At 41.2% G+C, this 25,833-nt stretch overlaps 1 protein-coding gene across 1 annotated transcript in view; it reads right to left on the bottom strand.

Moving 5' to 3' along the window:
* Positions 1-25,241, bottom strand: part of VAT1 (vesicle amine transport 1) — a 41,763-nt gene extending 16,522 nt beyond the window's left edge. The window contains exons 1-3 of the mRNA XM_070727012.1: positions 24,519-25,241; positions 4,270-4,477; positions 1,583-1,753 (exon numbers count right to left, since the gene is read on the bottom strand). Coding sequence (XP_070583113.1) covers positions 1,583-1,753; positions 4,270-4,477; positions 24,519-24,965 — 826 coding nt within the window. The 5' untranslated portion in view covers positions 24,966-25,241. The remainder of the gene's footprint in view (positions 1-1,582; positions 1,754-4,269; positions 4,478-24,518) is intronic.
* Between the last annotated feature and the right edge of the window lie 592 nt (positions 25,242-25,833).

The following is a 25,833-nucleotide window of genomic DNA, read 5'->3' as shown; positions in this document are numbered from 1 at the left end:
ACACTCCCACAAAATTAAGCACTCATAGAGTGGTAGTAAAAAAAAATTGCAACCTAACCCTGCAGACTACATATCAAATTGAAATATAAAGTCTATAACCCAGATTTGCCTCAACTTCACGTATAGAATTGTAATCCAAAAAGTGTTTTCAAATAAGGCTGAATTGTACCTAAGGTTAGATATGAAGTCATTCACACAGTATAGTTAACCATTCTTACATAAAGGGAACAAATCTAGCAACACTTGAATCTTAAAGTTTGCTCCCAGCTTGATATATTTTTATTAGTATGGCCTGAGCAAATTTTGGAATGAATCCAGTAATTCCATCCATTAAAAATTTACATTGATAACTCTACAAAGCACCACCAACTCAAGTTATTTATTTAACCTGAGATTTAAAAGGTGGCCCTGACTAAGCTGGGCTGCAGTTATAATAAAAGTACATAAAATAACATGTGGGCTGCCAACCAGGTGGGGGTTGGTTCTTATCACACTATCGGAATGATGCTGGCGCAGCTCTGCATCGCTGGCATGCATGTGTGCATGCCCCAGAGATCTTGCTTTTGTGCATGCACAGGAAGCAAAATCTTGTGACACAATGCATGCATGCACGCAAGATTTGGGCAATATTTTTGATGCCGCGTATGCGCAAAAGCAAAAATTTGCAAAAAAATCTCACATGCGTATTTTCTCACAAGACTTTGCTTCCTGCACATGCGCAGAAGCAAAATCTCACTGGGGCATGTGCACGCTGGCAACACAGACCTGTGTGTGCAGCTCCATTTTTGCTACCGGTATGCAGAGTGGCCCATGCAAGCTAGCAACCCAACTCTGGAGAGCAACATTTCCCTAAGACAGTGATGGCTAATCTTTTTTTCCTCGGGTGCTGAAAGATCGTGCGTGTGCATTATTGCACATGTGCGAGTGCCCACACCCATAATTCAATGCCTGGAGAGGGTGAAAACAGCTTCCCCCACTCCCCAAAGGCTCTCTGGTGGCCGGAAATGGCCTGTTTCCCAACTTCTGGTGGGCCGAGGAGGCTCGTGTTTTGCCCTCCCAAGGCTTCAAAGGCTTCCCTGGAGCTGAGGGAAGATAAAAACATCCTCTCCCATCCCCCAGAGGCTCTCTGGAAGCCAAAAATGCCCGCCTCTGTGTGAGCCAAAAATCAGCTGCCCGGCACACACATGCATATTGGAGCTGAGATAGGGCAACAGCTCGCATGCCAGCAGATATGGCTCTGTGTGCCACCTGTGGCACCCATGCCATAGGTTCGCCATCACTGCCCTAAGAGATTCTTTTTTAAGAACCTGAAATGGCATACCAATCCCATCACTACCACCACCCTGATCCTACTTTCTGTTTGGTATTTTTTGCACAATTCAGCTGATTAGTTTAATTTCAATTCATATGATTAACCATGCTCTGCAAGTTAAACTTAAAACTCTAAATAATAAATCTTTATCAGTTCATAAAGCACCTTTTTTCCAGCACTCACAATAACCTGAGTGTCCCAAGCAGGAACACAAAAAATTAAGAAAATTTCAGATTGTCTTGCTCCAACCATTCTTCAGCCTCTACTAACCTTTGGGAGAAATTTTCCGGACTTCAGCCACATAATCAGCTGCTCGGTAATCAATAGGATGAGTCACACCATTTTCTTTGAGGAACTCATGCTTGGAAGCAGATGCTGTTCCAAAAATTGTGACATTTTCCAGAGTTTTGCAGAGTTGGACGGCTGCAGTTCCCACACCACCTAAAGAGAGAGGAAGATGGGTCAAGTGAGGAATGAAGAAGGCCCATAAGCCCCCATCCCAAATGCTTTAAAAGAGTCAACATGGGTTATCCTCACTAAACTTAGATGTTTCCATGTAATTTAATCAAAGTTAAATCAGTGGAAGATATTCCCAGTAGTACAATAAAATGGGCAAAGCATGAAGACAATGTTAACGCAAGGAAAGGTATTTGATGCTGTTTAATGGTCCTGATTGTCTCCCCATCATAATCCCTGACAGCTAGATAGAGTGAGTAGAACTTTTTGGAATAAGAACAAACATCCATCCAGCTGGTATCAGATCAATTCAAATATTATTTCTGAACTTTAGCCATACAATTGGCACATATCATGTTACATTCTTATATAACGTATAGCGTAAATACAACAAGGTGGCTGTATTTACATAACAAGCTAAAGCAAGAAGAGGCAACTTTGGAGGCTGGTAACATATCTGGAATTTTAAGATCCACTCATAAATAGCTACTTTTGGTAGGCGTAGCCAATCATAATACATTAAACTTATATATTGTGGCCAGTTTTTTCTTTGCAGCGTATCAGATTCCATTAAAAATAATAAGGGAAGCTTTATTTTAAAATAGTCCAAATTAAAGGTCCTAACGTACACCAAGGAAAGGTACCAAACAGCTTATCTCTATGCCATGATTTGCTTAATTACCCCACTAGCCAGGTTCTCACAATACACTGAATTGTTAACTACAGTAACTACAATGGCTATGGACTAACCACAAACTATCCAACTGTCTATTAGTTTTGTGTTATGCAACATTAGAAATCCAATTATTGTACCTTATAAACTTTCCCCCTTTAACATTATGTAGAAACAGGCCATTATGGCATGTTCAACAAACCAAAGTTAAAAGAAACTGTACCTCAAAATGAGTAACAGTGTTTCTGTGACCAAGGTCCATATGCCACATAATTTAACAGTACACACAAGTAGATGTGATGCTAGGTAAAAATTAGTTTTTTTAAAAAAACACTATTAAATATCCTTTGTAAGATGAATATCAGTGTTTATATATGTTTCCATCTCAAAATGGGATTAAACTTTGCCATCAGTTTTTACCCATTATAACCACACAGAGAGAACGTTCAGAGGGAAATTGCTATGGGGATTCAAGATTGCCCATCCAACTTAAAACCATTATGAAACCAATTTATGATTGGGGGAAAATAGTTTGCCAATCCCCTTCGCCCATGAAATTTATGATGGCTGACTTTATACAAGTAGTCCTCAACTTACAACCACAACTAGGACAGAATTTCCCCTATTAAGCATGCCTGATGTTATGATCTTTTCTGCCATGATTACTAAGTAAATTCTTGCAGTTGTTAGAGTTATGTGGTCATTCAGCTTCCCCCATTGACCGGGCTTATCAGAAGCTGGATGGGGAGTTCACAAATGAAAGTGACATGATACAGAGGATGCCACAGCTGTCATAAATACATGCTATATGTCAAGCACTCAAAGTTTGATCCACATGATCATGGCGATGCTGCAACAGTTTCATAAGTCCAAGACCTGATTGTAAGTCACATTTTTCCAATCTCAATATACTGTAATTTCAATCACTAAATGAATAGTTTTAAGTCAAGGACTATATATAGATTATGTATAGTCTTGATTTTTAAACTATGTTTAGTGACTAAGCCATTAAGTAGCTGATTCACAGAGCATTCTAAGTTATAAACCATAACTTAAAAGCCACAAAAACTCAATTCTCATGAATCAAAAATAAAGTTACTTTGGCAACACAATGCATTAATCCAATTTATATGAACATGTGCTAGATACTTTTTCATAACGTAACCTGTTTTGCTTGTATCTAAGATATGTTAGTACTTTTTATCTTAAAATAATTGAAAGTGATGCACAAAAAAGTAAAATAATTGCAAATAAATATCCCAGCAGAATCAGTTAAAAATAACAGAGGTAAAAATTGTCACCACACAAAAACTCTGAAATGTTAGATATACAGTACAGGTAATCCTCGATTTATGACAATTGAGCTCAAAATTTATATCTCTAAACAAGACAGTTGTTAAATGAATTCTGCCCCATTTTATGACTTTTCTTGATCCAGTTGTTAAATAAATCACTATAGCTGTTAGTAACACAGTTAACTGAATCTGGCTTTGATTTTGCTTGTCAGAAGATCGCAAAAATGATCACATGACCCTGGGGCACTGAAACCATCATAAATATGAATCAAACATTTGAATTTTGATCACATGACCAAGGAGATGTTACAACAGTCATAAATGTGAAAAGTGGTCAGGAGTCACTTTTTTCAGTGCTGTTGTAACTTCAAATAATCTGTTGTAAATCAAGGACTACCTATAAATGCATGACATGTGTGTAAATACATTAGTATTTTAGAGCAGGAGAAGACTTCAAGGTCCATGTTGGAAGTGACTTTTGCCTCAAGCAGATTAGCAATACACTGCAAGAACAGTAGGACAGATTTTGTTACCTGCTGCCATGTGGACAAGGACACTCTGGTCAGAGCGCAGATTGCCAAAATCAAAGAGAACCATGTAGGCAGTGATGTAATTGACCATAAAGGCAGCTGCTTCCTCAAAGCTCATACCTTCAGGCATGAGAAATGTCTTATTGGCTTGGACTGTCACAATTTCTTGCCAGAGACCTGACCGGGCCATAATCATCACCTTATCACCAACCTAGCAAAAAAAAAAAAAAAAGATAATTGTGAGAACTAAGACACCCAATACAAGTTCAGGATTATGAAAGGCTAAATTTGAAAATAGATCTCAAGCTACTCACTGCACAGCTCCGGGGAACATTTGTAAATACAAAGTTTGCCCCATGTCTTTTATACTCTTACGGTGAGATTTCTCCATAAACAACAAGATGCCATCCCCTTTACAAATCAGTGCAAGAATCTGCTTCATGTTAGGCATATGCTTGTACATTAGATGGCAAATTTTGGAACAATCCTTGGCTAGGACAATACTATACTATTCCAGAAATCCACTTTTTCTCCTGAAAACTCCTTGCAAATTTGATTGACACAGAGAAAGGGTTTGACTCTTCATCAAGAGAAGCAACTGTCCACTCTTAGGTGATGTATTATCTAAAGAGGCATCATAAAATTAAGCTGATCATTCTTCTATTAAAAGATCCTGCTGTATTTTAAACTAGAACCATGTGATCAGCTAATAATATGTATTTGAAAACAAGTCTGCAACTTTGGTAAAAGATATGTGGACACAACTCCCAAGTTTCCCAGCTTAAAACCAATCAAGCATCTAACTTGAATGGTAGCATAGGTAAGTTATTTGCTTCTTGCTCATGTTATATTACAGTGGCAGGGTGCAAGAGGTTCTGGAGGTGACCAAAGAAACAGTAGATGTTTCAGGCAACATTTCCTGATTTCCACCAGCTCACTGTGAAACTATCCCATCTGTTTCCTCTGCAAAGAGGAAATCCTGTGCTTATTTGGCTCTGGTATCAGGAAAAAGAGCAAGACTGATGCCCTTCATCCTTCACCTTCTCATGAACTGCTTTCTTCAAATAGCAAATTTCACCCTTGACCAAATGAAGAAGTTGGATTCCAGAGCTACATATACTCTGTTTAGTTGCTAGTTATGTAATTTATGAAAGTTACTGCGTTCGGAGTTTGTCAGAATTTATTGATATAAGGCTGCATTTCCTGAAGCCCCTGTCATCTTTCAAGAGATTTATTGCAATGCACTCTGCATTGGCCTGCTGTTGAAGAGCATTTGGAAGCAACAAGCTCAGTATCATTGGACCCAAGTAACATCTCTGCTTCAAGAGCTGTGTTAGTAACCAGGAGCAGCTCCGCATGCTGTGTCTGCTAGTTTTTCAATGAAGGTGAAGATCTGAGAAGTTGGTTTTCCAGGAATTAATAAATGATAACACCCTCCATTTCACTCTAGATCAGTCAGGAGTTGTAATTCAACCTCTGAAGTGGTGCAGATTTCCCACCCTTGTTTTAGTATATTGCCCTGTTCCCAGCTGGGTGTGAAAAAAAGTGGTTGGGCCTGCTACGTTTATGAAAGGAAAATACTGTATATGCTTCAGTCATATATGTCAATTTGCCTTGAGATAAATTAGAATTTCAATTTCCTGAATTTCCTACTTTCTAGTCATATGGGTATTAAAGTTCCAATGTATCTGGAAGGCAGCAACATGAACTATTACTACGAATACGGGTTTTCCTCAAGCAATTGCTGAAAAACAAAGAAGAGGGGTTAATCTTCTCATCAGATAGAACCATCATTCAGAATGGGATGCCCTCACCCACTCAGAGTGAGGACCAAATCTGTTCTTTTCCTTTTTTCTTTTTTTTTTTAGCTAGATCCGCCCCTTGGAACCCAATTTTGGTGAGGCCAAAGTAAACAGACTCAATGTGACTATCGGAAAGCTTGTGCTAAAATAGTTCTTATTTCCTGATACTGCCCCCCAAAACAAATGAAAAAATGGGGGCAGGTGTTAAAGATCAAAATAAGGTTTATAAACTCCAATTTTCCTCAAAACAAGGGGGGGGAAACCAAAACAAATGATGAATGTAAATGAGCCCTCCTCTGGCTGAGTCAGGGGGAAAAAAAGGAGGGGAAAAATGGAAAAATGGTAGAAATTCCTTAGTGTGGGACTGAATAATGGCTCCACCTGATGAGAAGAGGCATATCAGGTAAGACCAATGCCACTTCTACATCATGGGTGGAGTCATCATTTAAGATGGGAAAGGCATAGAGGAGGCCTGACAGCCACTGATCTCTGAGATGAGTCCTTCCGTCCCTGGGATGGAAACCGAGAGAAAAATCTCGGTATTTGGGAGTTCTCTGGCATCGCAAATAAATCAACCTGAAGTTGTCCGAAGTTTCTCAAGATTTCTTGGAAGAGAGACAGGAACAGACCACACTCTGCATGATTCACGTCCTGCTGATCCAGTCCACTTGGGTGCTGGAATCCCAGATATGTGGTCCACTGCTAAGGAGAGAAGGTGCCCTTCTGCCCAGTCCCAGGTTGAGGGCCTCCTGCACGAGAGACCCCGAGCGGGTGCCGCCCTGCTGATTGACACAGACTTTGTGGGTGTTGTTGTCCATGAATACTAGAGTGTGCTGCCCTGATATTTCCCTCTCACAGTGTTTCAGAGCCAGGAATAGTTCCAACCAGTTTATCAAGGCCAAGGCCTCCTGAGGAGATTAGCGTCCCTGGACCATCTGCCCTTGTATGTGAATGCCTCAGCCAACCAGGCTTGTGTCCATTGTGATTATTACCCTTGTTGGTTCTCAGAAGATGAATCTCCAGGCAATTGTTGGAGAGTGCCACCAGGCTAGAGAGCGTCAAGTCTCTGGAGGAACTAGGACTTTGGATGTGATGCTGTGATGACTCGCATTCTGAAATTGCAAAAGGAACCATTGGAGCTCTCTAGCATGAAGGCATGCCCAAGGGGTTATGTATATGCAAGAAATCATTTTCTCCAAGAGGGATGATAGGAGATTCAGAGGAGGCTTACATTCCCTATCTCAATCATCAGAAGGGGCATCTTCCCCACGCTTGAAGGGCCTCTTGAGATGTCTCCCTCTCCAGGACCTGTCAGGAGGCGGATGCTGATGGAATCCAGATTGACCTTGGTATCTGGAGAAACGAGAGCACGAAATGGCCAATGAGAATAAGCTATATTGTTTTGGAGGTCTATATTGGAGAAGCTATATTGAATCAGGAGGCATGCAAAACAAAAAAATTGTTTAAATCCTGCCGTGCCCTAGTATTCAATGATGGAAATGTTCTTGAATAAGGTGAAGCCAAATCAATGCTGAGCAATTGAATAAGGAGACGAAGGCTGTGTGTCTTGATCAATGACTGTTCCATGTTTTTGTCTTCTGGTGTCAGCATAACAGATAGGGAATATAATGCAAACGCTGGTGGATCCACCAGGGACACATTGAGTAGAGCTGCTAACTCTGGACCAATGTTAAAATGCTTACGATCCAGGAAAGATGGCATGGGATCCACAGCCGGAGCTAACCATTGACGTAGCATATTGTCCAGCAACAATTATGGAGCCAGAATGAAATCCATCTCCAGAGTAAACTCAGTGAACAGTGGATCTAGGGGCTGGCCTCGGTGTCCAATCCAACTGCAACATATGCCTTATAGAGGAAGGAGTGGAAAAAGCCCAAGGGGAAGAGAGCATTAAAACCTGCTGATCTTGAGTGATTCCTTCATTGTCTGGTAACTTGTAGTCATCATGTTCCCGGTCTATCAGGAGTTCTTCACCTTTCTCCCCTGAGACATAGAGTAGCAGTTAGTGTCCTGGGGTCTGATTAAGATTTCAGGTCTGGGAGGGCTTTTCTCTTGGTCTGAGGAGATACGTCTACCCCGGGATTGCTTGCCAGAGACAGATGCTGCTGCACTGCAGAGGATAGCAGTATTTGCAATGTTGCATGGTCCACTGTAATTGAGATGGCCGAAGAAGCTGCAGGAGCAGCAGAGGTTTGTGGAGACAGTCTGTGCTGGATTAACCTTAATGGAGGGCTGGGGAAAGCCAGAATTCCCCCATACACCTGTGTTTCTTCTGGGAGTAGATAGGCTTAGTTCAATTGACCCTGCACAGGATTAGAGGAAGGGTTACTGGCAATAATAGGAGACAGAGAAGCTGCTGCAGCAGCACAGTTTGTTACCTTGTCCCTGTATGCCTGATTGAGATCTTCCTCAACCTCCTATCCCTATGCCTTTCAGCCTGCTCTGAGGCTCTGCTTCCTTTAGACAGCTGGGGAACTCCCACCAACGGAGAGGGGGAGGATTCCCTGCCTCCTCATCTGAATTATCATGGTTAGTTTTGCATATGTGCTTGTCATTAGCCTTCTCTCTTGGCTTCCACCATTACTGGGGCTCTCAAAAATGGCCGCCAGAACTTCAGGATTCAAGTAGTGGCTGGCGGGAGAATTTGAACCCTTGATGCTGACTAGAGGAAGTCCCCGAGCATCAGGGCCCCAATAAGCAAAGAACAATGACTTTGGGAAGAGCAGGAAGGAGGAAACCATGAGCAGCACTCCAGTGGGGAAGAGGCACCCCTTCCAGCCACTACAGCTCTACAGACAGCAGCCATGGCTCTGGCCATGCAACTTGCAAATAAGTGGCTTGAGAAAGGATCCAGTTGCAATTCCCATCTTCCTTGCCATCCGGAATTCCAGACTGCTGAATCTGGCTGGCAGACTAGATGGTTAATGCTAGATTCCTTTTGCTTGCCAGGCAGACCTGAGCAAGCTCTGATGGTCAATGCCCTTCTAATAAGCGAGGAGAGGCAGGAACCGAAATTCTACTGCTGAAGGCTGATGAATAAGGGAGCACTTAGCTCCAAGGAGAGGCTCCTTATTCTGGGCAAAAGGATAATCCACAAGTTGAAGTAAAAGGCAAATAAATTGAAATCTAGATTTAAAAAATAACAATAAAAATAAAAGAGAAAAAAAGATTTCCAGGCTGGTTGATCCCCTAGGGAAAACCAAGTAGAATCCAGGTAAAAGAGGAACACTCACTATTCCAGCGGATCCTGGGTGAACTCAAAATTCAGGAAGAGAGCAATGGTAACCAAAGTGTCTTCTCGAAAACCGAGTCGAAACTGGGTTTCAAGGGGCAGATCCAGCCAAAAAAAGGAAAAGAACAGACTCGGTCCTCACTCTGAGTGGACGAGGACATCCCAACCTGAATGATGGCTCCACCCAAAATGGAGAGGAACACAGTTCAAATAATAGCATTATTGCTGAAATTACGAGCATTATTTAAAATAGACATGCCTATTATCTCCTTTATTATTTTTAATTTTAATGCAATTATTTTGGGGGGAAATATCTGAATTATTTCCTGTAAATACACTAGTGAACTTATGGTTTTTTCTCTTAACAATTTGCCTTATAAACCTGTAACTCTATAAATTTTAAAGACTTACAAGCCAAAAAAGTACATTGAAAAAATGGATTTAGCATGTCTTGGAAGAATTTATTTCTCTGTGAATTCTATATTACTTTCCAACCCAACTTTTATATAATGAAATAACAGGTGTTTCTACCAGGACTGATTTTGATAACCAGATTTACATGAAAAGGAAGAATCAGTAGTTCTGAAAGAAAATATTGCGGAAAAATAAAACATCAAAATTTAGTATCAAAGACTAATTAGGATAAGAAATGGAAAATCAAGAAATGGGGAATGAAACAATGACTGAATATTTGAACAAGCTATTTCTATATTGCAATGTTTTGTTGCAAGGCCTACTTGCAATGTATAGAGAATGCAAGTACAGAGAAGAAAATAAAATCATACATCAGAATGAATCTCTTCATTTTTCTTCCTCTGAAAACAAGCTTAAGACAATGCCCTACCCTTTAAAAAATAAGGAGGCAGAAATAATTACTAATTGCCAGAGAAGCTTGTCTGAGATCAACTACCTGTTTTTCCATCATGATGCCATTTATTCTGTGTAGCAAAAAATAAAAGTTGTAGAAATAATGGTTGTCAAATTTATTAATTTTCCAGGCAGTTTAACCTTCCTTCTGTGAAAATCTGAAATCCAAAATACAACACATTTCAGGCCATAGCCATATTTTATTGAAGCCTCTGGCCTGACACATTTAAATGCTTTAGAAAGAATAATTAAAGGGACACATTTGTGTTGGTTAAGGAGGGGGGGAGAAATAATTAAATTAATTAAGATATTGACTTATGAAATAATGGATAAAATTTGGAAATACTATCTGTATGTAATACTGGAAGGTATATACATGTTAAATTTGTATGTGAATGTGGAGAAAAATAAAAAATGGAAAAAAGAATGTTCCTTGCTATGAGAACTTGTGGGGGGGGGTGGCTGTATGTTATGATACATTCCTTTTAGGTGTTAAGGCTCCAGGTAATATCCAAATTAAATCAGAATCCAAGTCAAAGTATTCCTCAGAACTCCAATTTAATTCTGGAGCCATCCTGGCACCTACACTGAGAAACCTGAATCTGAGCTTCCCACTCACTTGAAAGTTCACATCCCTTGCCCCCACCTACAAACTTGTCACATTGCCCACTCAGTTGTGACAGCGTTACAAGCCCTTCCTCTGTTTCCGCCCAGATGGGTGGGCATGTCCTTGAACCACTCAAAAGAATGCTTTGTGGCTATATCTGTTCTCTTATGAAAATCATCCCTCCCAAGTTTTCATAAACAATAGGCCTTCTATAGTGTGGCAAGCCATTAATTTATCACTAACTTTTGCACTGGCTTGACAGGCAGCCTCCCGTCAATCCAAGAGATCTCTGTCAAGGCGGTGGAGATTACAAGGGGTTAATTGGTTTAACCATCCCTCCCTCCCCCAGGGGGATCTAGGACTTTTTGCCTCCTCCTGTTAGCTAAGCTTGAAAGTGCCCTAACTGTTCACTGAAAGAGCGCTAGCTGTTCAGCCCAGCCCTTCCACCACAGCCCCTCCTGTCACAGATGCCTTTCTCCAAACAGGCACAAAACCCCATTCACCCCGGACTTTTGGGCGCATGGGACACTTTGCCGCCAACCAATCAGAGAACCAAGAACTCTCCTTCTTTACCGGAGGGGAAAATACTTTCAAAGACTGCTTTTGTTTGAGACTGGGAGACAAGCTCTTGAGAAAGTTGGAAAGTGGTTGTATTAACATCAGAATTGTTCAATTGAGTTTAAATGGACATGAAAAGCTAATCAAAATTAAAACTAAAACCCAGGAACTTCATAAACTTAGTGTGGAGCTGCAAAGATGGAAATAGAATTGATTTAAAATTTATTGTTTTGATTGTATTGGAATTTAAAAGAAAGGAAGGCAACTGTGGGACTGCATGGTGAAAAAATTGTTAGCCAAGTTGAGGTGGCATTTGGCTGGAATATATGCTCTGCCAGATGTGACCTTGATTCAATGGTACTAGTCGGACTGTTTATATAATAACTGATAAAAAGAGCTGAGAACTGAAAAATAATATTTTTTGCTGAATTTTATGTGAACCTGAAAGGGGGAAAAGAAAAGAAAAAAAGAGTTTGATTTTTCTTCTGAGGCTTCTTTGCTTTGAGGCTATATAAAGATCTACTGGGCAGTTGGACAAAATCATTTGGCAATTAAGAAAGATGGAGCTTCAAAAAATAAGAGAATTATGTAGTGATATATGCACAAGCATTAAAGAATGGAGAGAGGAAATGAGAAACAACGCTACCTCTTTAACTGAAAGTACAGTGGTCCCTTGACTTTTGCGAGGGATACATTCCAAGACCACCTGTCAAAGTCAAATTTCCGCAAAGTAGAGATGCTTCCTTCCTTCTTCCCCCTCCCTCCTCCATTTCTGGTTTTACTTACCCCCAGAACCCACAGGGGTAATGGGTCAGCAACATGGGGGGTTTGCTATGCTCGCTGCCGGCGTCTCCCATGGCGGCAGCAGCAGTACTGCTGCTCAAGGTCAGGGAAGGGGAAGCTCAAGCTTTGGATCCAGGCCAGGACTCGAAGCCGGGATTCCAGGCCAGTCAGCCAGGAGATCACACGCTACCACTAAAGGAGGCAGCGATGGCGGGTGGCTGTAAGGCTCAGCTTCAAGTGGAGGATACAAACGCTCCGAGAATTAAAGGGGAGGGATCGGGAGGCTGGGGTGGAAGCAGAGCTTTTATTTAAAGAAGCAAGATGGCTGGGGTGGAGGGAAAGAGTTAAAACACACAGTCTTGTATATCGGGCAGCTGCAGGAAAACCCGTTTTGTTAAAAAAAAAAACATGGAGTATTTTTAATTAATATTTTTTGAAAACCCGTGGTATAGCCTTTCCGCAAATGTTGGACCCGCAAAAGTCAAGGGACCACTGTATACAAAATCTTCAAGGAATTTCAAACAAGATGATTATGACAACATGGAGAGAAATACAAGAAGTGGCGGAGATGAAAAGAATGATGATCAGATTGATCAGCACACAGGAAGTGATGGAAATATTAACGTGATACATATTGAGAGCCGGGGTGGCACAGCAGGTAGAGTGCTGTACTGCAGGCCACTGAAGCTGACTGTAGATCTGTAGGTCAGCGGTTCAAATCTCATCACCGGCTCAAGGTTGACTCAGCCTTTTATCGTTCCGAGGTGGGTAAAATGAGGACTCAAATTGTGGGGGCAATATGCTGGATCTGTTAAAAAGTGCTATTGCTAACATGTTGTACAATTTCAAAATGGACAGATTAAAGGACATATGATTGATAATTTAGATGGTTTAAAACTATTATTATTATTATTATTATTATTATTATTATTATTATTATTATTATTATTATTATTATGTCAGTACAACACAGCAAACGAGATCACTATGCTGGATTTCGTATTTCATCACCAGTCAGGCGCTTCCCAAGCACCTAGGGTTGCGTGATGTAGCGGCGAATTATGTTTGCCGATCCCAGTAAAGTGGTCTTTTGCAATTGACAGATGGAGATTTTGTCAATTCCGATGGTTTTCAAATGTCCACTGAGATCCTTTGGTAGTGCGCCCAGCGTGCCAAGTATCACTGGGACCACTTTCACTGGCTTATGCCAGTCGTTGCAGCTCGATTTTTAGATCTTCATACTTCACTAATTTCTCTAGCTGCTTCTCCTCAATTCTGCTGTCTCCTGGGATTGCAATGTCGATGATCCATAATTTCTTTTTCTCCACGATCACGATGTCTGGTGTGTTATGCTTCAGAATTCAGTCAGTCTGAAGTCGGAAGTCCCGCAGTAGTTTTGCTTGCTCATTTTCGACCACTTTTTCGGGCTTATGATCCCACCAGTTCTTTGCCACTGGTAAATGTTCATTCCGGCACAAGTTCCAGTGGAACTTATTATTATTATTATTATTATTATTATTATTATTATTATTATTATTATTATTATTAAGATTTGTATGCCACCCCTCTCCGCAGACTTGGGGTGGCTCACAGCAGTGATAAAACAATATACAATAACAAATCTAATATTAAAAGTCTAAAATAACAATTTAACATTAAAAGCCTATTAGAAAATGGCTTGATACTCAACATGGTATTTCTCTCAGGGCAATGGAGTGATGATTTGAAATTAAGGGGCTTAGATATTCTGCCTTTGTCACAGTCAGATCATATCCTGCCGTGGCTTAAATTTACGACTCCAATCCTCCACCGTAGTGAGGCGGAACCGATGGTTGGCTCAGAGTGTCGCAACCGCCCCCTGGATACCATATCCAATCATACCACCTCTGCTGTAAGCACTGGCACCCTTCTCCCCATTTAGAATCCCATCAGGCGGAGGCCAGCAATGGCAGCTGGCGCCAACCCCAACTGTGCTGCCGAGGGCTCACCCACCTATAGGGCTCCGAAGAAGGCAAGCAAAGTCACTGGAACTGCGATGTTGGATATAGAAGTTCAAGTGGGCCTGTTACTCACATACCTGCCTCCCAGCTGTGAGACAATGGCCCTGTCTGTGCTATTTGAGGTGGTAGCCAAGCTGGCGATGGAGTTCCTCAGATTTATTGTCTTGGGAGACTTCAATCTACCATCGCTTGACGAATCCTGTGAGGTGGCACAGGAGTTCATGGCCTCCATGGCAACTATGCACTTGACCCAAGTAGTTCATGGTCTGACTCATAAGGGGGAACACACGCTCAACGTGATATTTCTCCCAGGGCAATGGAGTGATGATCTGAAATTAAGGGGCTTAGATATTCTGCCCTTGTCATAGTCAGATCATTTCCTGCTGCGGCTTAACTTTACAACTCCAATCCTCCACTACAATGAGGCAAAACCAATTAGGTGGTTCCATGTCAGGCACCTAATGAACCGAGAGGGATTTCAGAGGGCACTTGGTGATTTTCTGGACTTACTTATACACAATCTGGCAGAGTCACTTGTGAGGGCCTTGAATATGGCCTCAACTGAGGCTTTTGACTGGATTGCGCCTTTGCAAACTCTCTGTGGCAGTAGACCCAGGAAAGCTCTTTGGTTTAACAAGGAGCTCCAGGAAATGAAACACCAGAAGAGATGTCTGGAGCATTGTTGGAGATCCAGTAAGTCTAGATCTGACTGAACACTGTTATGATCTTATATTAAAACTTATCTAGTGGCGATCAAGGTGACAAGATCTCCCCATCTTGCTGCCATGATTGCATCTGCGGAATCTCACCCAGCCACCCTATTTAGGGTGACTTGCTCTATCCTTGACATGGGGAAGCAGTGGAGCCCTTGCAGGGTAGAGATGAGGAATTTAATCAGTTTCTTGCATAAAATTACTCAGATCTGGATCTATCTGGACTCCAATTGGGCAGGATCGACTCAGGTGACTGGGGCAAGTCTGAGTCCATGTATGGGATGAGTTTGAACTCATGACACCTGCTGAAGTGAACAAGCCCATATGACCTGTAAGTTCCTCCACCTGTTTGTTGGACCCATGTCTCTCCTGGCTGGTTTCAGACAGGAGGGAGGTGACATAAAGCTGGATCCAGGCGATTGTCAATGCTTCCTTGAGGGAGGGATTCTTTCTGCCTCCATTGAAAGAAGCAGTTGTGGAGAGGGGTGGGGCAAATGGCCACGACGGCATGGAGTTCCCCTTCACTCATGGGGGTGCCTTCCCAACTGAAAGACCATTTGGTAAGAATTCACACAGATAAAGCCAACAAACCAGCATCATTTTTCCAATCCTTAAGGCCAAGTGTGGAGTCACAGCACCGTTGAGAAGTTATTTGGAAAATTGTCACTCAACCCTGACATGGGGGCTCACTTGTTCCTATTTCCTATGAAACATCTTTGTTGATAACAAAATGTGGCAAACCTCACACTATCAGAGAAACGCTGATTTTACCAGCAGTGAAACAGATTGTTGCCACCATGTTGGGGCCCAGCTATAAACAGTATCACACAATCAATTCCTTTGAGCAATGACAATGTATCAAAAAGAATTGATGAAATGGCTACTGATGTGGCTTAGTTACACCTTTAAAAATCCAGAATTTGTGATGCAGATTGATGAGTCTACAGTTTGTGAAAATGAAGCCTTGTTATTATGTCCATCAATGGAAATGAAGAGATCAGGAAAGAACTGGCATTTGTTTGAAATTTGGTCACCAACACAAAAGGTTCTTCAATATTTAACAAGGCTGAATGATAGAACTGATAGAACTGCATCCATAGTTGGACGATATCGTGGCTTTCAAGCTCATCTAAAATCAGCTATACCTGGAATTATGACTGTCCATTTTAAAGAAAACAAAAAACAGTATTTGCATAAATTGAAGAATTATTATTTCCTATGTTGTGATTGAGAGGTTATGTTGGGGGAGGAGGGTGATGAAAACTTCCTTATTGGCTCAAGGAGGTGATTCATTCAAAATGGTTAAGAACCACTGGCCTAGACAACATGGCCTTATGCTAATTACTTTTTTACATGCAATCATCATTTTTTCCACTTCTAACTATAGAAAAATAATATAGGACAGTGATGGTGAACCTGTGGCACAGGTGCCACAAGTGGCACACGGAGCCACAGCTGCTGGCACATGAGCCTTTGCCCTAGCTCAGCTCCAATGTGCAGTTGTGTGCTGGCCAGCCAATTCCCCCCCCCCAGGCTCTGGGAGGGCGTTTTTGGCTTCCAGAGAGCCTCGAGATTTTTACCCTCCCCAGCTCCAGGGAAGCCTTTGGAGCCTGGGAGGGCGAAACCCGAGCCTACTGGGCCTACCAGAAGTTGATAAACAGGCTGTTTCCAGCTTCCAGAGGGGTGGGGTAAGCTGTTTTCGCCCTCCCCAGGCATTGGATTATAGGTATGGGCACTTGCACATGCGTGATAGTGTGCACGCACTCTCTTTTGGCACCCGAGGGAAAAAAGGTTTGCCATCACTGATATAGGATATCTAACATTGCCACCTAAAATTCATTTCAAATAGCCAGTAACTGGTAGTGTTATGAGACTTGCTTCCTAAAGCATGATTTTTAGATATATTCTTACATTATGCTTAGCCAGTTTATGGTTTGCTTTGACATATCAGCTAAATATGAAGGATAGTTATTAAACTGTGGTGCCTTCTGAAATCTTAATTTCTGTTAACCATGATACTGCCTGCATGTTACAGCTACAACAAATAACCCAATAATTACTTATCCTTCTGGCCTCTAAGAATAAAGGAGAAAAAGTTATAAACTATTTGCTAGTTTTTACTTATCCAGCTTCTTTGTCACTTTTTCTTTGGGGAAATATTCTCCATTTGGAAAATCAGCCTTTCTTTCTGGATAGTGGCTGCCTTCTGGATAGTGACTCAAGTGTATTTTTGCCCAATAAATACAAAAGACAATTGAAAATCTGGCCAGTCGCTGGAAAGGGAGGATTTGCACATCATTGATGGCCATGCTTCGCTGTGGTCTTTGGGCTATATAACCTGCCTGCAAACTTCAAACTACAAAAGAGCCATATAGGGATGATCGTAAAACTAGGCTAATTTGGGTAAACAATGATTAACCATTGTTAGCATTACTGCCTTCTGCATTTGCAGGCTGTGGCAAAGCCCATTAGTCATTGTTAACAATAAATGTAGTTTAGTACAGTGATACCTCGTCTTACAAACGCATCATCATACAAACTTTTCAAGATACAAACCCTGGGTTTAAGATTTGTTTGCCTCTTCTTACAAACTATTTTCACCTTACAAACCCACCGCCGCCGTGAAGCATCCGTTTTTGTGCAGCTGGGATTCCCCTGAGGCTCCCCTCCATGGGAAACCTCACATCTGGACTTCCATGTTTTTGTGATGCTGCAGGGGAATCCCAGCATCACAAAAATGGGTGCTTTGCTGGCAACGGAAGTCCAGAGGTGGGGTTTCCCAGCGAGCGGAGCCTCAGTGAAATCGCAGCATCGCAAAAACACAGAGGTCTGAAGGTGGGGTTTCGAGGACTTCAGTGTTTTTGCAATGCTGCGATTTCACTAATGCTCCCTTCTCTGGACTTCCGTTGCCAGCAAAGTGCTCATTTTTGCGATGTTGGGATTCCCCTGCAGCATTGCAAAAACACAGAAGTCCGGAGGTGGGGTTTCCTATGGAGGGGAATCTCAGGGGAATCCCAACAGCACAAAAATGGGCGCTTCAGCTGGCAAAAGGGGTGAATTTTGGGCTTGCACACATTAATCGCTTTTCCATTGATTCCTATGGGAAACATTGTTTCGTCTTACAAACTTTTCACCTTAAGAACCTCGTCCTGGAACCAATTAAGTTTGTAAGACAAGGTATCACTGTATTTCTTTCCACAACTCATTACAACCAATACATTAATTTAATTCTCAAAAGGCTTTGCTACATTCAAATTAGCCTCAGGCTCCCCAGTTATCCTTTCTCTAACTTCCTTTACCATGCAGCAGATCGATGTTCCAGCAACAATTATTTCTGTGATATATGAAACAAACAAAATGTTAAAAAGTTACAATATTTATGTAGTTACTTACCAAGCACATCTAAATTATATTAATCAAAATAACTTTACAATCCCCAAGATATGCCACAACTTTTGAGCATCCCTAATGTTTGGAAATTGAAAGTTGAAAAATTTGACATGCCCTATATCTGAAATTAATGTCAGTATTGTCTATTATTTAGTTTTTCTAAGGGAAAAATTATTTATATTGAACCTCAATTATACTGTATATGGCAGTGATGGCGAACCTTTTTTTCCTCAGGTGCCCAAAATGTGCACCCAGGCGCTATTGCACATACGTGCATGTCCACACCCATAATTCAATGCCCCTGCTCCCCACCCCACACTGTGCACATGACACCCCCCCACACAAGCTGCCCCACCCCAAAGCATGACAATCTCCTGCTTTCCTTTTCCCCCACTTCTAGTGGGCCCAGTAGGGCCATTTTTCACCCTCCTCAGGCAATAGGCTTTCTTGGAGCCTGGGGAGGGGGAAAACTTTCCCCACCATCCTGGAGATCCCCTGGTGGCCAAAAATGCTCTCCTAGAGCCTCAGGGCAAGCCCAAAATCAGCTGGAGCTGAACTAAGGCTCGTGTGCTGACAGATATGGCTCTGTGTGCCATCTGCCACGGGTATATGGTATGGCTTAACATGTAAAAATGTTCTGGCTCTGCTCTATTACAATTTTCTATATTTTAAGATAGGTTCTTTTACACACCTCTTTTAAAGAATAAAATACAAGTTTAGTATTTATGCAATATTAGGGTCCGATTATCTGGGATGTAGGTTAACAGAACAGAATAATAGAGTTGGAAGGGAGCTTCAAGGTTTTCTAGTCTAATCCGCTGTTCAAGCAAGAAATCTTATCATTTTAGACAAGCGGCTGTCCAGCCTCTTTTGAAAAACCTCAAATGACAGAGCACTTATAATATCTGAAGACAAGCTGTTGCATTGTTAATTGTTCTCACTGTTAGGAAATTTATCCTTAATTCTAGTTTGGAACTCTCCTTGATTAGCTTCCATCCATTGTTTCTTGTCTTGCCTTCTGGTGCTTTGGAAAATAGATGATCCCTGAATGTTAGAACTATATTTTCTGCATCTCTTTGCTATTACCTACCACTCATCTGGAGTTTGACAGCCCATGGTGCTGGGGGCTCGTTCTCATATTCTTTCAACTGAAGTGTGAAGGTAGACCACCAAACATTTTTAAACAATATGTCTACATACCATTGCTTTTTGTCTTATCCCTCTTCAGCACAGGGACGGACCTAAATCCACCTTCAATAATCAGTGACTTTGTATTTTTTTTCTGGCACGAGATTATCTGACCATTTCATCACCATAGGATGCTGTGGACATGCCAAGGTTATTTTTCCTGCAAGCTAGTGATGCATCACAGCTAGTTACATAGATTGACAGCAGAAAAAGACCTCATGGTCCATCTAATCTGCCCTAATACTATTTCCTGTATTTTATTTTAGGATGGATATATGTTTATCCCAGGCATGTTTAAATTCAGTTACTGTGGATTTACCAACCATGTCTGCTGGAAATTTGTTCCAAGCATCTACTACTCTTTCAGTAAAATATTTTCTCACGTTACTTCTAATCTTTCCCCCAACTAACCTCAGATTGTGTCCCCTTGTTCTTGTATTCACTTTCCTATTAAAAACACTTCTCTCCTGAATCTTATTTAACCCTTTAACATATTTAAATGTTTCGATCATGTCCCCCCTTCCCTTCTGTCCTCCAGACTATACAGATTGAGTCTTTCCTGATAAGTTTTATGCTGAAGACCTTCCACCATTTTTGTAGCCCCTCTTTGGACCCGTTCAATTTTTCAGTTGATTCTATCAATCTCTTGTTCTACATGAGAATCAGTCTAGATTTGAGTCGTGCATGTTACGATGCTGTGGCATGTTACTGGCCACTGATTTTACCACTGTCTGTGATCAAATGGGCTGCCAATAAATTTAATAAATAATTAAACTTGGTTGTGAGGAATAATCCTTACCCCTTTATTTTAAAAAAAATCCTCTAACAATTCAGTAAGTTATGGTTATATTTACTTTCAATATAACTGCCCATATGGCAGTTTGAAAGCATACAAATGCAAGTAGATTAATAGGTACCACTTTGGTGGGAAGATAACAGGGTTCCATGCATCTTTTGTGAATGACCATGCTGGCCATATGATCACCAAAATTGTCTTTGGACAATGCTGGCTCCTCCTACCAAGAATCAAGAGATGACCAATATGCCCTAGAGTTGGATACAACTTACAGGAAACCTTTACCTTTTTGCTTTCACCAAGTAGAATTATACTGACCACATTTCTACATTCAGGCTACATCTAAATTAGAAGTTTATAATTTCCTCTTCAAATCATGCCAGGGATGAAGGAAAGGAGGAATTCAAAGACTGTTTCCATTGTTTATTTTCAGAGTCAAATGCTAATTTAGACTAGGTTAAATCTAAACTACCCTCCACCCTTGTGTTATTTACCATATGACTAGTAAGAACAGTATGTGGTAAAAATTAGATACATAATAAAGGGAATGTAGAAAAGCAATCCCCCGAAAATTCCTATTAAGCTCAGAACTTTCTAAAAAGTGTGTTCTTTACTGGACAATCCATCCAAATATACAAGACTATATTCTAACTTGTCTGGTTATTAGGGTTATTCAGCACTTTAGATCAGAAGTGCTTCAAAGCAAAAATGGTACACATATCCCATTAGCAGCTGCTTAAACTTGCCGTGGTTTCCTTCTTCGATTCTGCTTCAATGAGGCTAGGGGAGTGGTGGTATGATTCCAGAAAAAGATGGGACTGCTTTTATAAATTGATGTATTATATGACTCTTCCTACGTATTCCAATAATCTGTGTTTGATCTATAGAACTCCATAGCCTAATAGACAGACACGGTCTGGAGGATGCAAACCTGAAATCTCAGAGCAAAAAGACAGCAGGATGAAGACTGATTCTGCATTTAATATGATGCATTTAACTGGAAGCATTTATACTTTAAGGATGCAACTAATACTTTTATTGAAAAGCTTCTAGTTACCTTAATTTCATGATGTCTAATACATACAAATACTAGAAAATAAATTAGATTACCAAAGATTTCATAATGTATAGTAAGTAACTAACAAGCAAGCAAGACACAGCTACTAAACATCCTAGGATTGTGCTGCTGAAATTTGGTGGCAATGCAACTGAATTTTCTTTTTGAAATTTGTATCTTTTTAAAAAACAAATGAGGACAGAAATGTCAAGCCAGCCATCCTCATGTTGACTCTTAATCCTTTCCCACAACCCCGTCCTTCTGAAGATTACATACTATATGAAATTTGGCCACAAAAATCGATAAGGAATTTTCTTCTATTTTCTTTCGAAAAAAGTTGAAACGAGGCCCCTGAATGATAAAATACTCCCTTTTCCACCCTTAACTACAGCCCTAATTTAGAAAAACACATACATATTATAACCACATTGCCAAATTTAAGCAGCAAAATAGATTAATATTAGCAATATATTTTAGAACATTTTGGAGTATAAAAGTTAAGGGTAGAAATGACAGGCATTTTCCTGTTGTTCTAGCCATCTCCAAAGCCATGAAAAAGAATCTGATTTTTTTTTTAGTGCAATGCCATTCCATTATCAGAAACAGGTTGTTAGGCTGAGTTGTGCCTTCACACCATTGCAATTTGCCACCCCAATTAGCTTCACTAATATTTTAATGTTCTGATCCAATTTAGTTTGACTGGAATATTCCGTGGGATTGTTCCCTTCTCTTGTAAGTGAAACATAATTTTAAAACCTGGCCATTTAAAAAAAAAAAAATACATAGATCAAACATTTTAGGAATTCCCCAAACTGGCATTTCCAGATTTACCTAATTACAAATCTTAGTCCTAATCGGGATTATCATTAGTAGATAACTGGAAAGATATCTAGGAGTGTCATTTTAGTACATTCAGCCTTTGTTCTGTGTCAGTCTACCAAATAGGTTGAAATGCCACATTTTCTTCTTACACATCTTCGTTAATATCCTGCTCAATAGAAAACAATAGCATGAGACAGGACCTTTGAGGACTATGTTAAAATCCCTACTAATGAAATAGTTGTGAGATAGATTGAAGCTTTTCATGTCCTGAATAGAAACTATCAAAATAATTTTCCTATTTCAAGGGTATGATTTCAGGTCTTAATTAACTGCAAAGAAAAAAAGCTGTTCATGAAATGTCTTCCTGTAGGTGCAAAAACCCCCGCCCCTCATGAAATCCACTCCTTCTTAAACACTGTCGGATGATAATTCTGTACATAACCTATGTAAAACGATCGTTAAATATTATTAACATCAGTTTGCAAAGAAAAAGAGACTTAATTCTTCAAAACTAGATCTGATTTTAATTTGTTTATTTGACTCGGCCTTAAAAAGTCTACACCAATAAATGCATGCATTGCCAGGTTCTTAACATGTAAATCAAACTGTTCAGAAAGTCAAACTTCAAAAGTTAATGAAAGAAAATAATTTGTGTTTAAAGAGATATTCAGGGATATATTTCAAACATTGATAGGAGGAAGCTAGTAGGGTTGTGAAATTTCATAGGCACAATCTACATTTGCCTAATATAAAAATATAGAAATTAGACAAGAACCAGGAATACCAGTTCACAATTAACTTTGTACCTATCAGAGTATTGTACTTGTCCAGATATTACTTTTTGGCATATCCGGACTCATCAAAGGGTTGTTACGAGGCAAAAATGACTAAGAAGCGTGATGGCCCCCCCACCCTATCTTATTTAATTAATCAGTGGCTTTAAAAAAAACCACCTTAGAATCATTGCAATTTGCCCTTGGGTTAAAGCAGAAACAGGGGCCAAGTCCAGTTTTCCTTACCTATTTAAAGTAGATTAGATATGCTTTAAGCTTATTTTACAACAAGTGATTTACGAACTCAGATAAGTACACTGAAAGCATATTAAGCTTCAGCTTAATGACTGGTTGCCCCCAGAAGAAAAGGAGTGGGGAGCAGATGTAGAAGATGTAGACACAGTTGTAATCTTTGAATTCCCCCCAGAGTGAATAAAGAGAACCTCCCAGTATTTTATGCAATTTCGAATATGTGTATAAATATTTCCACTTGTTTCAAGGTTGAACAGAGATTAAAGTCTTGGGAAGAAAGCATCACTATATCAAATAGTTTGCGAGAAGACCAAAAAGGAAAACATATTGATGCTAGAAATACAAAATTCTACAAATAAGGAATGTGAAAACCTGCATCCTGTTTCTACTGGCCGGCCATTTCCTGTTTCCTAACCAGGCTGAGAAAGGCTCTCTTAAATCAAGCTCCACCTATTGCATATCACCCTTTTTGGCAAGGCTGAGAGCTCCAGGCTTAGGAGTGGGTTGTGCAAAAGGTCACTGTTGCAGCACAGCTTCAGCTGGATTCGTATTTCAAAAAGCTTTTGAATCCCTTTCTAGGATAAGCCCCGCCCACCTTCAATTCAGAGACTGCGATGAGGTAAGTCTTCTCTACCCAACATCCCTAGGGGCCCAAACTACCTTCAACGGATTTAAGCTTGAAGCCAAGGGAAGCCAGGGACAAAACTCCATTTCCTTGAGGGAACAAAATGTCCTGGTGATCATCAGTGATTGGTCAGTTTCCAAAAATGTCTTAAAGCCCTGCCTCCTATAGTAACGTCACCCTTTCCGCAGCCTTTAGCGAGAAAAATCATAGAATTCGCTCTTCGGAATCTGCTCCTTCTGGAACATTCTGGATGGCACTAGTTTAGCAAAGAGGTCAGAGTATGCTGGCTGGCTGAACAATCTGATATCTCATTGCCTTAGCAAGCAGGTCAACACCCACTTTTCTCTCAGTTAAAAGGGGAAATATATTGTATATCGTTAGCTCCACGTCTTAATCAGAAGGTGGGACCTTTAGTCAGCTTTACACATTTTCTTTCTTCACAATTCTCATTTAGGATTTGCCTTTCACCTCCCACCCACTTTAAACCCCCTGGGAAGTATGGGTCTTCCCAACACTGTAGGCCGTTTCCCCATCGCCTCGAGGTACCCCACCCATTTTCTTGCACCCAAATATCGGGATAGTGGCTACGTCCACCACCCATCTTTCTGCCTCCCAATCACTTCCGATTAGGTTGGGCAGCCCGTTATTCGCAGCTGCGGAGCAAAAATTGCTGCCAGCCACTCCCCGCATCTGAATCCTCCCAGATGGCCCGGCCAAGGCGCGATGGCCTCCGTCCGTTGTGCGCTGCCGAGAGTTCTTTACCCACCTTTGGGCTGGAGACGCCCTCGCCCACGGCCAGGACGATTCCCGCCGCCTCCATGCCAGGGCTAGCGGGCGGCGAGGGAAACCTCTCGTAGAGCCCTTGGCGAGCCATCAGGTCAGCAAAGTTGAGCCCGCAGGCCCGGACCTGCACGCAAACATGGCCAGCGCCCGGGCTGGGTTCCGCTTGAGGCAGCTGCCGAATCTGCAGCTTCACCTTCTCGTAACCACCAAAGCCGGTGAGCACCAGTGCTCTATACTGGCGACCAGCAGCAGTGGTACTGGTAGAAACGGCGGGAGCCTCCTCTGACGTGTCTTCAGCAGCCTTTCCCTCCCCGCCTGTCGCTGTTGCGTCCGCCATTGCTTCTTCCTTCTGCTGCTGCTCTGCGGGAGGAGCAACACTGCTGGTTTGAAGGGCTCCCGCATCTTCCCCTACAGCTTCTTCTCCAGACATGGCAGTTTCTCGAGTACAACAGCTAGCGACGTGCCTACACACAGGAAGAGAAGGAGGAAGAGGAGGAGAAGAAGAAGGCGCGGCAGATCAGATGCGCTAAACAACTGTAGGCCGCCTGCAAAACCCGGAGTTGTAGGTCAACGCTAGCTGGATCTAGTTTAGTATGCTGCGTTGAAAAATGCGAAATGGAAAAACAGAATCGATGGCTCCACCTAGAAAGATCTGCCCGCCTGACTTTTCGTCAGTCGATCCAATACGCTCACAGCCTCCTTGTTCAGGAAGTGAGGCGGAGACTAAAGAAGAGCTGGGTGTGTCCGGCAGAAACAAAATGAAAGACATATTTGCTTTTTCCATAGTTCCCCTGAATTTAATAGGGTCGTTCCCAAGTAAAATCGCACGTAGCATCGCAGGTGTGCAATCAGATTTAATGCGTGTGTTTTTAAGACCGAGACGCTCTGTATTGAATGAGCCAAACCTCTAAGCAAATAAATACGCATAAAATGGCAACCCTCCTTTATGCATTTCTGAGCTTAGTGAGCTTATTCTCCCAAGGAAGCGTGCATAGAATAGTAAGTCTCTCGTGCTTTCATTTTCCAGCATCTTCTCTGTTATAATAATAATAATAATAATAATAATTTATTAGATTTGTAGGCCACCCCTCTCCAAAGACTCGGAGTGGCTCACAACAGTAATACTGTATATCACTATTCAGCATCCTTTTCTTCTTGCTCTTTTTCCAAATTTCATCACTTTTTTTTCTTTCTAATTTATTTTGGAACCAATCAGGAGCACAGCAAGTTGCATTTATCCTGGCATTGGGTAAATGTAAATTTGCATTGTTGTTGTCCAAAGGTCCAGATCAGCAGTG

Source organism: Erythrolamprus reginae, chromosome Z (assembly GCF_031021105.1).
Source record: "Erythrolamprus reginae isolate rEryReg1 chromosome Z, rEryReg1.hap1, whole genome shotgun sequence".
In the NCBI taxonomy this organism is placed as follows: domain Eukaryota; kingdom Metazoa; phylum Chordata; class Lepidosauria; order Squamata; family Dipsadidae; genus Erythrolamprus; species Erythrolamprus reginae.
This window is presented reverse-complemented; position numbering and strand designations above follow the sequence as displayed.